Source organism: Apodemus sylvaticus, chromosome 1, assembly GCF_947179515.1.
Source record: "Apodemus sylvaticus chromosome 1, mApoSyl1.1, whole genome shotgun sequence".
Classification (NCBI taxonomy): Eukaryota; Metazoa; Chordata; class Mammalia; order Rodentia; family Muridae; genus Apodemus; species Apodemus sylvaticus.
In genome coordinates, this window is record NC_067472.1 from 182,274,109 (window position 1) to 182,288,152 (window position 14,044).

The following is a 14,044-nucleotide window of genomic DNA, read 5'->3' on the forward strand; positions in this document are numbered from 1 at the left end:
TGCCAACCGTCCATGGGCGTGGCGCTGTCAAACTTCGGGGGGTGGGACTGGAGGGATGGGCCGGGGAGGGGGGCGGGAAGTAGAGCAGCACTCAAAGCCAATAAGCAGCCGCCTTATGGGCGGGGTGTAACCCTCAGGCCAAAATCGGAGCCAATTAGAAGGGCCTCCGCTTGCCCACTGGCCCGCCCCTCGTGGAGCGCGCGCCAGGGCGCCCCCCGGCAGCCGTTAGGGGCGGAGCCTGCGGCCGCCCGCGCGCGCCTCACGCCCTCCCCTTTGTGTCACCATGGCGGCGGCGGCAGTGGCGAGGACTACGAACGAGGGCTCGAAAGCCGCCGGGGTCTGAGGAGGCTACCGCGACCATGGTGGTGAGGGGCCCTCGGGGCCATCAGTCTGTCTGTCCGCGTGCCAGTCTGTCCGCGCGGCCCCGCCCTGCGCGCCCCGCCCCCGGCCCCGCCCGAGCCCGCGGCCCGCGCGCCGCCCCTCACCCTTCCTCGCGGTCCCCTATGGTTTCCACCTCGGTGCGGTCCTGGGTCGCAGCCCGGGCCTCGACCCCGCCCCCTCAGCCCGCATCTCCCCCTCCCCCTTCCGGGCCCTGAAAAAGGGGTGACAGTGGCGGAGGGCCCGGGCTTGAGGAAAGGGGGCTGGTTCAGGGAAGGACCCGCGCGCCCCGTGAGGGCTTCCCCCCTGCAGGCGTCTGCCGAGGCTCCCTGGAAACCAGCCCCCATCCCAGCGCCCTCCTCAGCATCCTCAGCCCCAGTCACCCTCCCGACCACCACCCCCTGCTCCCAGCAGCCCCTTTCTCATTCCTGAGCCCCACCCCCATCTCACTCCATCCCCTGCCTGACCCCTTTCTTTTTCATTTTCATCCCACGCCACACGCTCTCAATCCTCCCACCGACATCGATCTGAACCTTTATCGAAGTCTCTTCTCCCGCCGCTTCCCGATCCTTCGATCCTTACTCTACCCTCGAGGCCAACCTTGCGCCTCACGTCTCCGCTCCACTTGAGCCTTGGGGCTTCTCCATCTCCTTGTCTTCATCTCCCCCCCTCCATACTGCTCCCGCTCATTCATCCATTCATTCCCTCGCTCCACAGACATTCACTGAGACCTCCTCTGTGCAGGCCCCATGCTCCAGGCACAGAAACAGTCAGATCCCATCCTGCCTTGGGGAGCTTCATGGGCTGGCAGGGGACAGACTCTGAGGGTGAGACCCAGGGATGAACTCGGGGTTACAGGGACACGGAGGAGGGGAAAGCCCAGTCTAGCAAATCTCTGAATCCCCATCTGGCAGCTGGTTATTTTACTCATCAGAGTTGCCCAGTCTATGCCGTACAACTGGTTTGGCACTGTGTGTCAGGGACCTGTGTCAGAGAAGAATCTCACAGACAGTATTAACGCTGTGCTGATCTCTGTTGGGCATGCTGGGGGGCTCAGCCTGGGGCCCTGTTTCCAAAGGGAGAGATGATTTCCAGCTCAGAGCCAGATGGATAAGCTCAGGTATAGTAGTGAAGTCTGGGATGGAGATGAATGTCTGAAGCAGCCTAGATGGACAGAGAAGGCTCACTTGAGTGAGAAGGAGAGAACGGAGACGGTGCGGAAACTACATCCCAGTCTGAGGAACAGCCTTTGCAAAGGCACAGTGGGGAAATGAGAAGGTAGCACTTGTGTTCTGAAAAGTTCAGAGCTCTAAGAATTGGGGTAGCAAAGGAATGACAGGACTGGAGTGGCAAACGGAACCCAGCTCAAGGAAGTTTGGCTCTCAGACCTGAGAATTCCAACCTCATCTAGAATTCGTGAGAGTCACGGAATCAGGAAAACCAGTCACATTTGTACTTTGTGGAAAGCGTCCTGCCAGGAGGGGAAAGACTGGGGACAGAAGACAGGTGTGGACTGGGAAGGTCCAGACAGTGGCAAGTGACCGCACCCTTGCTGTACTGTTGCTACAGAAGGGTCTTAAACATGCACAGGCAGGACCGGCATGCCCTCGCCCCTGCTGCCCGCTCTCCCTTGGTCCCTGCACCTCCAGTCCTTCATCCCAGACCACACAGGAAGAAGCAGGCTGGTCTGTAGCCCAGCACTCATCTCCTGCTGACCTTCCCTTTTACCCCACACTGCAGGACAGTGTGTGGAGCCTCCAGGCTCAGGGCCCAAGCCTGCAGATTACAATGCTCCTGTTGTTCCTGCTCCCATCTCTGGGGGCCTCTGATTCTTCTCTCTGCTCTACAGGCCCGCAGCACTGACAGCCTGGATGGCCCAGGGGAGGGCTCAGTGCAGCCCGTACCCCCTACTGGGGGGCCCGGCACAAAAGGGAAGCCAGGGAAGAGGTGAGAGGATGCCAGAGGGTTTAGCTGAGGGAGTGGGGGACCCCAGGATGAGCCTTCCATGATACTTTGCCTGTCTTCCAGGCTGTCAGCTCCTCGAGGCCCTTTCCCCCGGCTGGCTGACTGCGCCCATTTCCACTATGAGAATGTTGACTTTGGCCACATTCAGGTATGGGAACTTCTGCTCAGGCAGGGAGGTGACCTGCTAGCAGCCACTATACCCCTGAAACTCGTCCCTGAGCCTGGCCACCTGGCCACACTCACAGAGAGAAGAGGCTCCAGCTGACAGGGAGGGCACTGTCTCATTCCTTTATTTTTAAGGGACATCTACTTATTCCTCCACACCAATGTTCTGATAGGCTCTACTCAGTGACAGGACTCTGTACCCAGACAGTGACATCATCATGCCCCGTCTTGTGGAGGCCCAATGAGGAACATGGATCTACCCCTAGATAGTCTCAGCCAAGAAAGGTTAAGTCTGGAACAGAACTAAAGCCCTCCCTTTGATTTCTGTCTCCTTCTGCAGCTCCTGCTGTCTCCAGAGCGTGAGGGCCCCAGCCTCTCTGGAGAAAATGAGCTGGTCTTTGGGGTACAGGTGACCTGTCAGGTGAGGCTGCCCCTGCCTCTCATCTAGCCTGAAGGACTAGCTAGCGCCTGTAGTCCTCAGCTCTGTGTAATGGAATCTGCTCCCTCTGTGCTGCCTGCCCCAACAGGGCCGCTCCTGGCCAGTTCTCCGGAGCTATGACGATTTCCGTTCTCTGGATGCCCATCTCCACCGGTGCATATTTGACCGGAGATTTTCCTGCCTCCCAGAGCTCCCTCCACCTCCAGAAGGTGCCAGGGCTGCACAGGTATCCTTCCTTCCAGGGTATATCATCAGCCATGTGTACAGCCAGTAAGGCAAGGGGAATGACGATCTCGGGTTGGCCACGCTGATGTGAGCCTGTAATCTCAGCACTTGGAAGGCTCCTGTCGTGTGATCTGAGTTTCAATCAATCAGAATGGAGAAGCCTTAAAAATGTATCAGCATGTTAGAGGGTCCCCCTTTAGTTTGAGGATCATGGGAAGGTCCAAGTGGGTTCACAGGTCAGCACAGCCCATCAGTTTCCCTCCAGAGCTCAGCTCAGCATGATGTAACATTTCAGAGCTTCGCAGCTGAGCCGCACCCAGGCATCCAGGCTGAATCAGTCTTGCTGAGAGAAGAGCTTGAGCATTGTGGGAGGGTGTGGGCGGTGCTGGGGCTCTCTCTGCCTCAGTTCACACGAGCCTTCCTTGGCAATTTGCTCCCAGATGCTGGTGCCACTGCTGCTGCAGTACCTGGAGACCCTGTCAGGACTGGTGGACAGTAACCTCAACTGTGGGCCTGTGCTCACTTGGATGGAGGTGGGCCTGCTGTGGGGGACCTGGAGCTAGGGTCTAGTGAGAGGTGTCTGAGACACAAGAAGCAGCCTAGTAGTGTGTGGGCACAGGAAAGAAGGAAGCTGGGGGAAGTGGAGAGGCACTGGTATTTTAGTGTCTGTGTGGGCGCATGCCAGCAGGAGAAAGGTGCAAGCGTGAGTGCGTGCATGTGTGCGCGTGTCTGTATAGCTGTGTGGATGTAGAGATTTAAAGGTATACCAGTTAGAAATGTGTTGCTTGGGGCTGGAGAGATGGCTCAGCCACTAACAGCACTGACTGCACTTCGAAGGTCCTGAGTTCAAATCCCAGCAACCAAATGGTGGGTCAACCATCCGTAAAGAGACCTGACACCCTCCCTCTTCTGGTGTGTCTGAAGACAGCTACAGTGTACTTACATATAATGATAAATAGATCTTTTTTAAAAAATGTGTTGCTTGTAGTTCACAATACATCTGGCTGACAATGGCTTAAACTAAATGAATTTTGGATAAAATATGTAGTGCCTGCTATGGACGACGAAAGTATGGATGCCTTTGGGAGTTTGGGGAACAGAATCTTGGGATAAGTTAGGTGGAGGACAGGCAACTTCTTACCTCTTGCTGTTGCTGTTATTTTGTTTGGCTTTAAATTGTTTTATTTTATGTGTATGAGTGTTTTGGCTGACTGTGTGTCCGCCACATGCTTGCCTGCAGAGCTGGGAGAAAAGCCCCGATCCCTGGAACTGTAGTTCCAGATAGTCATGAGCTGCCCTGTGGGGGCTGAGACCTGAACTTGGGTCTTGTAGCAAGTGCTCTTAACTACTGAGCCACCTCTCCAGCTTTGGACAACAGTTCTTATGACAGGTGGAGGCCTCACACCAGACACAGAGGGACTGGTCTGATTTCACTCACCCCTCTGACTTCTCCTTGCCACATTTTACTTCCACCTCAGCTGGACAACCACGGCCGGCGCCTGCTCCTCAGTGAGGAAGCCTCCCTCAATATCCCCGCTGTGGCCGCTGCCCATGTGGTCAAGCGCTACACTGCCCAGGCACCCGATGAGCTGTCCTTTGAGGTGAGACTTGGCTGGAATGGACTCTACCTGTGCTCCAGGCTTCTCCTGCCTCTTCTGAACTCCTCTCCTCCCATCTGTGCCCAGGTAGGAGACATCGTCTCCGTGATCGACATGCCACCTACAGAGGATCGGAGCTGGTGGCGGGGCAAACGGGGCTTCCAGGTGAGCTGGGTCTGAGGCTGGGCATGGGCACTAGGGCTCTCTGCCCATTAGGGTGGCCCAGCTACTCACTTTGATTTTTCTTCAGGTCGGCTTCTTCCCCAGTGAGTGTGTGGAGCTCTTCACAGAGAGGCCAGGGCCTGGCCTAAAGGCAGGTAAGTACCATGGAGAGTGGGCAGCAGTCCCCCTCAGCCTTGGCCGACCACCTGTCCTTTCTACCATTGTCCACCCACAGATGCTGACAGTCCCCTGTGTGGCATCCCAGCTCCCCAGGGTATTTCTTCTCTGACCTCAGGTAATGGAAACAAGAGATCAGATCTCTGCCCCTGCCCCCAGTAAGCCAATGGCGCTCCTGACTCGGAATGCTCTCCTTTTGCCCCACAGCTGTGCCCCGGCCACGTGGGAAGCTGGCAGGACTCCTCCGCACCTTCATGCGCTCTCGTCCTTCTCGCCAGCGGCTGCGCCAGCGGGGAATCCTGCGCCAGAGGGTATTTGGCTGTGATCTTGGAGAGCACCTCAGCAACTCAGGCCAAGATGGTGAGGCCTGGGATCTCTCACCCTCCTGCCTCAGACGCAGCTCTGGTCCTGACCCTGGCCCTCTCTCTCAGTGCCCCAAGTGCTGCGCTGCTGCTCTGAGTTTATTGAGGCCCATGGTGTGGTGGATGGAATCTACCGGCTCTCAGGCGTGTCCTCCAACATCCAGAGGCTTCGGTGAGCACCCACAGCCCGCATTTATTAGCACCTTCTGTCCCAGATCTATGCTACATGCCTGGGTCTTGTGTTGGCAGCTAGGGAGGCACAATGCAATGGTGACCGGAGGCCTCTTCCTTGAGAAGGTGACAGCCACTCTAAGGCTGGAAGGCCAGAGTAGGTGTAGCATCCCCAGAGAGTCAGCTTAATGGACCCCACCACATGCCAGGACTAAGTCTAGAACTGGGGATACCTCAGTGAATGACGTACTTATTGTAGGCCCTGAGGGACAAGCAAGATGGCTGAAGGTACCCCAGGTGCAATGGAGGAAAATAGATTTGTGCTAATGCACATAGATAAAACTAAGGCAGCGCAAGGAATAAATGCCATACTCGTAGTCCTAGCGTGTCAGAGGTCAGGGATTCAAGGTTGTATTTGGCTGCAGAGGGAGTTCTAGGCCAGACTAAGCTATGTAAGGGACCTGCTCAAAAGAACAACCCTCCACCTCTGAAAAAGAAAACTAGGATGGAGGATTGGGGGGGGGGGTTCTTTGTTTTTTTTTGTTTTGTTTTTTTTTTTTTGTATGTCTAATAGCCCTAGCTGTCCTAGACTTTCTTTGTAGACCAGGCTGGCGTCAAACTTAGGAGGCTGAGGGAAGTGGATCTCCTGAGAGCTGGGATTTAAAGGTGTGTGCCACCACACCTGTTGAGAATTTATATTCTTTTTCTTCCTTCCTTCTTTTGTTTTGTTTGAAATGAGTTTTTCTGTGTAGCCCTGGCTGTTCAAGAACTTACTCTGTAGACCAGGCTAGCCTCAAACTCAGAGTTCCACTTGCCGTTGCCTCCCAAGTGCTGGGATTAAAGGCATGCGCCACTATGCCCAGCTGAGAATTTGTATTCTTGAGTAGGGAGGGAGGAAGGAGACCTCATGAGAAAGAGGTGAGAGAGCAGGGGCTATCTGTCCTCCAGAAGGCATCTGTGGTGGAGGGAGTAACCATGCAAGGGGGACACGGGGCAGTCCTGAGACTCACCCAGGCGGCACATGCAGGGCTTCCTGCGCTCCAGTGCTGGGGACGGCTGTGCGCATGGTAAGCAAGCACTGCACTGCTACCCCACGCACCCAGCCCTTCACTGGAGTGTCTGGGCAGGTGCTCTGTCAGTGAACATCCCAGATCCTTGTACAGGGCAACTTTGATGCCTTAGGATTTGGACTTTATTTAAGGGAACCACCAGAAGGTTCTGAACCAAGGAAACATAATGGTGGGAAGGAATTTGGGGCAAGATTCCAACAGAGACTGCAAGGTGAGAGCAGGAAGGTTGAGGGGCAGTGACTGGGTGGAATTACAGAGGGGAAGAAAGCTCTGCCTGTGAGCAACAGACGCCCAGCAGAGTAGTACGTGCTTCACTTCCCAGGGCCTGCTTAAAGTCCAGAGTGTGGCACAGCACGGGCCTTAGGGCAGGGCCATAGCTGGACTCTGGAGTCCTTGGGTAGCTACAGGCAGAGGCATCTTACACCTGGGCCTCAATACCCCTTCGCTAGTGCCTCCCCTGTCTTTGCCATGCAGGGTCATTGGATATTCAATGAGATTCCCTCTCTGGAAGGGCCTAGGGAAGATTGTGTATCCATCTGTGGGATTGTGGGTAGGGGCATGGCCTGATGAGCCAGACTAACTTCTCAGGGATGTGGCGATTCTCAGGCATGAGTTTGATAGTGAGAGGATCCCTGAGCTGTCTGGCCCCGCCTTCCTACAAGACATCCACAGTGTGTCCTCCCTCTGCAAGCTCTACTTCCGGGAACTGCCCAACCCTTTGCTCACCTACCAGCTCTATGGGAAGTTCAGTGTGAGTAAGGGGACTCTTGAGGGCAGCGGGGGCTGGGCAGCCGCCTGTGGCCAGCACCATCATGCCTGTCCATCATCTCAGGAGGCTATGTCAGTGCCTGGGGAGGAAGAACGCCTGGTGCGAGTCCACGATGTCATCCAGCAGCTGCCTCCACCACACTACAGGTAAATGGGCGGAGTCAAGAAGCGCATCTCAGGATGCAGAGAACGGGAGTAAGTAGTTGTCCGACACTGCCTCTGCCCCCAGGACCCTGGAGTACCTGCTGAGGCACTTGGCCCGCATGGCGAGACACAGCGCTAACACCAGCATGCATGCCCGCAACCTGGCCATTGTCTGGGCACCCAACCTGCTACGGTACGCTTCCCTCTGTGGGGTCGACTCTATTCAGGAAATAAGACGAGTAAAAGCCCGTGTGAGCGTCCAGGGAGAATCAGAGCAGGCAGAAGGCAGAGGGCAGACCTGCGGCACATGGGCCTGCTCGGTGATTGGGAGGGTCCCACGGAGCTCTGTCGGCTGTAGCTGAGTAAATGAGCAAGGGTGGGGAGAAGAGACACAGTCGCAGACTGTGGACCAGATAGAAGTCAGCAAAGACTTGGCTGGGTGTTGAGGCACAGCCAAGGCCTCTAGGCTGGCAAGCCTTAGTGACAGACTGTTGGGAGCAGGGGGAAGGGGCTGCTATGACTTGCACATGGGAAGGATGCAGACTGGGCTAAAATGGCAGTCAGCTTTCTGAAACTATAACAAAATGCCCGTGGCGGTTAGCTTATAAAGAGGGCGGGTTTGTTCAGAACACAGCTGCAGAGGTGTCGTCCACAGTGACTGACTCCATTACTCGGGCTTGTAACAAGGTAACGTGGCGGGAGAATATGGTGGGATTAATGCACAGATAGCTCATGGCCAAGACACGGGAAGGGTCGGGGGAGCCAGGACCTCAGGACTGTCTTTGAGAGCATGCCTCCAGTGACATAAAGACCATGTCTCCATCAGGTCCCACCTCCTAAATCCCCACCTTGGGGACCAAGTCTTCTTTACATAGGTGTTTGGGGGATACTTTCTCAAACTACACCAAGCAGCATAGAGTCAGAAGCAGCATGGGGGAGAGAGGGTGTTGTTAGACTCTGGGTAGATTTTTGGAGGTCCGAGTACACTTGGTGTTGCTGACAGATTGATTGCATGTGGGTTTGAAGGACAAAGAGGGTTCAAGGACAGCCAGAGCCCCCTGCACAGGCCTGTTATCACCAGTGATCTTGTCCATTGGCACCCTATACTGCCAAGCAGGCTCAGAGTCCATGCATGGTCTTACTCTCCCCACTCCAGGTCTATGGAGCTGGAGTCAGTGGGGCTGGGTGGGGCAGCTGCCTTCCGGGAGGTCCGGGTGCAGTCCGTGGTGGTGGAGTTCCTGCTCACCCACGTGGAGGTCCTGTTCAGCGATACCTTCACCTCTGCTGGCCTGGACCCTGCAGGTATGTCCAGCCCATCCCCCGACATCCTGGCTACTGCCCCTCAGTGTCAGGGCTGTACTGGGAGGGCAGGTGGGCTCCTGGCCCTATCCCTGCTCCACTGACTAGACCTCCCCCGCAGCTCCTTGAGGACCCCACCCTGGCCCATCCCTCCCCGCGCCCCCCTCCTTCTCATTTCAGCTCCTACGCCCAGGATCCCCACTTCTTGGCCAGGACACCGTTCTTCCTTCACCCCTTATAGCTCCTGGGGGCGCGTGGGGCCTTGGGTCCACCCGGGAGGAGGTGGGAGGTCCCCAGACTTGACCCCACCCTGGCCCTGCCCAGACTCCCTGCCCTGCCCCGGACCCCAGTCCAGTCAGGATTCTGCTCGTCGGAGGGCCCTCTGGCCCGAGGTAACTGACCAGAGCCACTGCCCTTGCTGGCTGCTGGGAGCTGCCTTCTCATCAGCTCGTTCCGCCTTACCCCTCTTCCTTACCTGCCTGCTGCCCCTCCTCCCTAACTCCCGCCTGATCTACACCGGCCCCTGCCTTGCCAGCCCGGGTGGGCGCGCTGCGGGCCGGGCCGGGGCTTGGGCTGTGGCGCTTGGCTTTGCCTGTAGTCTTAAATGGGCCAAAGCTTATAGTCGTCCCCCTTTCGACCTCTCCAGGTCGCTGTCTCCTTCCCAGACCTAAGTCCCTTGCGGGGAGCAGTCCCTCCACCCGCCTGCTGACACTGGAAGAAGCCCAGGCAAGAACTCAGGGCCGTCTGGGAACACCGACGGAGCCCGCGATTCCTAAAACGCCCGCCTCGCCAGTGGAAAGGTACTGGAAAGGGATGCTGGTGACGGGAGGATTAGCCTGGAGGCCCTGGTTCCTCAGACAGCCTACTCTCTCTATCGCTCAAACTCCAGAAGGAAAAGAGAGAGGGCGGAGAAACAAAGGAAGCCAGGGGGTAGCAGCTGGAAGACTTTCTTCGCTCTGGGGCGGGGCCCCAGCATACCGCGGAAGAAGCCGCTGCCGTGGCTAGGTGGCAGCCGAGCCCCGCCACAGCCTTCAGGTCAGAGACCGAGGCCTCGCTATGGGGTGGTGGGCGGAGCTGTAGTGCTGGAGAGGCACGTGACTTCTCTTACTCCTCCCTACAGGCAGCAGACCTGACACTGTCACACTGAGATCTGCCAAAAGTGAGGAGTCTCTGTCATCCCAGGCCAGCGGGGCTGGTGAGCAGAGTGGCCCCCACATGTACCTAAACTGTGCTGGGAGGAGCCGAGGCCCTGGCTTGGGCTTTAAATGCCGGACTTTAGATTGGTGGAGATGGCCTTGGGCTGTGGTTGGTGGTGGTGATGTTTGGGTTTTGTTATTGCTTTGAGATTAGGTCTTGCTATGTAGCTCTGGCTGGCCTGGAACTTGCTATAGAGCCCAGGCTGGCCCACAACTCTTGAGAACTGAGATTACATGTGAGTCACTACATCAGGAAGCCAGGGCCTTCCTTGAACTTTTGTTTTTTCAGGACGAGGTTTCTCTCTGTAGACCAGGCTGGCCTCAAACTCAGGGATCTGCCTGCCTCTGCCTCCTGCATGCTGGGATTAGATGAATGTACCACCACTGCCTAGTGGGATTTAAACTTTTAAAACTAGGGCCTTGGGTGTAAATTAGATACATTTTAAGTACAAATTAGATATAAATTGCTGTGGATAGTACACATGGTATTCATTGGTTCATATAGAGCCTTTTGTTTAGTCACTCCTTTTAAAAAGATTTAAATATTACAATACCCTAAAACTTCCTGGATGCAATTAAAGGAGCCCCACTCATTACCTGAGAGTCTTTCCCTCCCTGCTGCTGCCCTGACCAGAGGCATCCTTGTCATCACCCCTGCACCCCTCCCTTTGGAGGCTTTCTCACACAGAGGTGTATATGTAAAAATCCTGCTGCTCAGTTCCAGTTACTTTGAAGCATTTGTGGGCAACATGGGAGGTGGAAGCACCCTGCATCTGCAGCCTGATTTTCGGTCAGAAGATCATCTGCAGTGTGTGTGTGTGTGTGTGTGGTGTGTGCACATGTACCCCCACCCCCAATGTGGTCAGCAGCATTCCTCCACCCAATCGATTTGGTGGTTCTTGTCAGCAATCCCCACCTCACTCAGTCCTGGGAGATGGCTCTGCCTGGAGCCCACGAGGGAAGCTGTTATGTAGGGTTAGCATGTAGCTCGACAGAATCAGAACGGCCAGGTTTCCAAGGGGAGCGGTCCACCTAGCCCCTCCCTGCACAGTGCATGACATCCTGTTGCTCTCCTCCTTCTCAGGTTATGCAGCCCCCAGCCCCATCCTTGCTCCGGGTCTAGACCAGTTCATAGCCTTGCCCTGCCCCTCTTGGTTGCAGCAGCTCTTTGAGTCAGCTGGGCATCCTCCAGGGAGCTCTTGCTTTCTCACATTGTTTCTGCCAAGTTGCATCCTGTCTCTGCTGATGTGTCAGTCTGTAAGGTTCTGATCTCTGATCTGTGACCCTCTCCCAACAGGCCTCCAGAGGCTGCACCGCCTGCGCCGACCCCACTCCAGCAGCGATGCTTTTCCTGTGGGCCCAGCACCTGCTGGCTCCTGCGAGAGCTTGTCTTCTTCCTCCTCTTCCTCTTCCTCTTCCTCCTCCTCCTCCTCAGAGTCCTCAGCACCTGGCCTGGGGCCACTCTCTGGCTCCCCCTCACACCGCACCTCAGCCTGGCTAGATGATGGTGACGAACTGGATTTCAGTCCACCCCGCTGTCTGGAAGGACTTCGGGGACTTGACTTTGATCCCCTTACCTTTCGCTGCAGCAGTCCCACCCCAGGGGACCCTGCACCTCCTGCCAGCCCAGCACCTCCAGCCTCAGCCTCTGCCTTCCCACCTCGTGCAACCCCACAGGCTCTGTCACCCCATGGACCCACCAAGCCTGCTTCGCCAACCGCCCTGGACATCTCGGAGCCTCTGGCTGTGTCAGTACCACCTGCTGTCCTGGAACTGCTGGGGGCAGGAGGACCACCTGCCTCGGCCACCCCAACACCCGCTCTGAGTCCTAACCCGGGACTGCGCCCCCATTTCATTCCCCTGCTGCTGCGTGGAGCTGAGGCACAGCTAAGTGACACCTGCCAACAGGAGAGCAGCAGCAAGCCAGCGCCAGCCCGGGGAGCTCCTGGCCAGCACGGTGAGCCTTGCTCTGTAGACCCAGTCCCCAGGCTGTCCCAGGACCCGGCTGACCCCCTTCCCCTTCCTTTCTGTATTGTAGGTCCTGGCGGCATGGATTCACCATTATTGCCCCCACCCTTGTCCCTGCTGCGCCCTGGTGGGGCCCCACCCCCTCCCCCTAAGAACCCAGCGCGCCTCATGGCCCTGGCCCTGGCTGAGCGGGCTCAGCAGGTAGAACAACAGAGCCAACAAGAGCAGGGGGGCACCCCACCTGCTCCCCACTCCCCATTCCGACGCTCACTCTCCCTAGAAGTGGGTGGGGAGCCTGTGGGGACTTCAGGGAGTGGGCTACACCCTCCCTCCTCAGCCCACCCAGGTGCCTGGGCTCCAGGTCCCCCACCTTACCTCCCAAGGCAACAGAGTGATGGGAGCCTGGTTAGAAGCCAGCGGCCCTTGGGGACCTCAAGAAGGGGTCCTAGAGGGCCTTCCCAGGTCAGTGCCCATCTCAGGGCAAGTGGGGCTTACAGGGATGCTCCAGAGATGGCAGCCCAGTCACCATGTTCTGTCCCCTCACAGGGTTCTAACCCCAGCTTCTTCTCAACCCCCAGAGAGTGTCTGCCGCCTTTCCTTGGTGTCCCCAAACAAGGCTTGTACTCTCTGGGTGCCCCATCCTTCCCACCTAGCTCTCCAGCCCCAGTCTGGAGGAACTCTTTAGGCGCCCCCTCAGCGCTGGACAGGGGAGAGAATCTGTACTATGAGATTGGGGGAGGGGAGGGGACCTCCTACTCAGGCCCCAGCCGGTCCTGGAGTCCGTTTCGCTCCATGCCTCCCGACAGGCTCAATGCCTCATATGGTGTGCTTGGCCAGTCACCACCGCTCCACAGGTCCCCCGATTTCCTGCTCAACTACCCACCGCCCCCCTCCTGCTTTCCCCCGGACCACCTTACCACCTCAGTTTCCCAGCACCTTGCCCGGCGCCCTACCCGGCCTGAACCACTCTATGTCAACCTAGCCCTAGGGCCCAGGGGACCTTCACCTGCCTCCTCTTCCTCCTCCTCTCCTCCTGCCCACCCCCGAAGCCGGTCAGATCCTGGGCCCCCTGTTCCCCGTCTCCCTCAGAAACAGCGGGCTCCTTGGGGTCCCCGTGCCCCCCATCGGGTGCCTGGACCTTGGGGCTCTCCTGAGCCTTTCCTGCTCTGTAGGCCAGCTCCGCCGTCCTATGGGAGGGCAGGGGAGGTCCAAGGATCCTTGTACAGAAATGGAGGACACAGAGGGGAGGGGGCTGGTCCCCCTCCTCCTTACCCCACCCCCAGCTGGTCCTTACATTCAGAAGAACAGACCAGAAGTTACTGCTGAGATAGGACCAGGAAAGGACCCTCCCCGCATTCGATCTTGGCCCAAGTCAATCCCTTGTTTTGTATTTTCTTGAGCTCACCGCCCTATCCCAGGTTTCTAACTTTGTAAATTGCTCTGATGTGGGTCCCTAAGCCCCAATCATTGTGTCCCTATCATGGATTGCAGGATATGACCACCCCACCTCCCTCCTGGAGCCCTTGCACAATTGGGGGGGGGGGCGGGCAAGGCTGACACCCTGTCCTCCTCCCTCTGGGAGCCTCCAGCCTGTACACAGAGGGTGGGGAGACAGTTCTTGCTCACCCCTCCCCATACACCCCACCCACTAAACCACCTGACGACATTAATGAATAAAAATGGCAGAAATGTGGTTGCTGGAGCCAGTGAATGATGGAGACAAACTGGGGACTTCCCCATGCTCTTTGCTTTGAGGTAGACATTGAGGGTTGGGGTCAGTGTTGGGAGGGCGCCCAGGGTAGCGTCTGCAGGGGGACACTGCAGGGAAGAGTGAGGACACCCTAGGAGTCTGGGCTAAGAGTAGGACTCAGCCTGGGCGTGTCTTCGAGGTGGCACTTACTCTGCAGCTCTGCCATGATCTCCTCCAACAGATCCATCCTGGGCAGCAGTAGGGCAG

General features: G+C 57.2%; 1 protein-coding gene across 4 annotated transcripts; it reads left to right on the forward strand.

Moving 5' to 3' along the window:
* The first annotated feature begins 145 nt into the window (after nucleotides 1-145).
* On the forward strand, nucleotides 146-13,780 carry Arhgap33 (Rho GTPase activating protein 33). 4 transcript variants are annotated; one of them, XM_052166486.1, is made up of 22 exons: nucleotides 146-365; nucleotides 1,123-1,205; nucleotides 2,228-2,325; nucleotides 2,407-2,491; nucleotides 2,849-2,929; nucleotides 3,036-3,173; nucleotides 3,613-3,705; nucleotides 4,651-4,773; nucleotides 4,858-4,935; nucleotides 5,021-5,087; nucleotides 5,168-5,227; nucleotides 5,317-5,469; nucleotides 5,541-5,643; nucleotides 7,319-7,463; nucleotides 7,545-7,627; nucleotides 7,710-7,817; nucleotides 8,781-8,926; nucleotides 9,570-9,723; nucleotides 9,813-9,958; nucleotides 10,044-10,118; nucleotides 11,417-12,076; nucleotides 12,158-13,780. In XM_052166486.1, the coding sequence occupies exons 2-22, from the start codon at nucleotides 1,128-1,130 to the stop codon at nucleotides 13,411-13,413; spliced, it is 3,930 nt and encodes a 1,309-aa protein (XP_052022446.1). In that variant the 5' UTR covers nucleotides 146-365; nucleotides 1,123-1,127; the 3' UTR covers nucleotides 13,414-13,780. The 4 variants fall into 4 exon arrangements, with proteins under 4 accessions (XP_052022446.1, XP_052022428.1, XP_052022454.1 ...); XM_052166468.1 differs by having other exon boundaries at nucleotides 147-365; nucleotides 1,096-1,205; XM_052166494.1 differs by lacking the exon at nucleotides 1,123-1,205 and having other exon boundaries at nucleotides 148-365.
* The last annotated feature ends 264 nt before the right edge of the window (nucleotides 13,781-14,044 follow it).

What these genes read in the sequence shown, in the direction of transcription:
- Arhgap33 (XM_052166486.1), top strand. Translation starts at nt 1,128, where the DNA reads ATGCTCCAGGCACAGAAACAGTCAGATCCCATCCTGCCTTGGGGAGCT. An exon ending in GCAGGGGACAGACTCTGAGG is followed by an intron (nt 1,206 to 2,227) that starts GTGAGACCCAGG and finishes TCTGCTCTACAG; the next exon opens with GCCCGCAGCACTGACAGCCT. An exon ending in GGGAGCTCCTGGCCAGCACG is followed by an intron (nt 12,077 to 12,157) that starts GTGAGCCTTGCT and finishes TCTGTATTGTAG; the next exon opens with GTCCTGGCGGCATGGATTCA.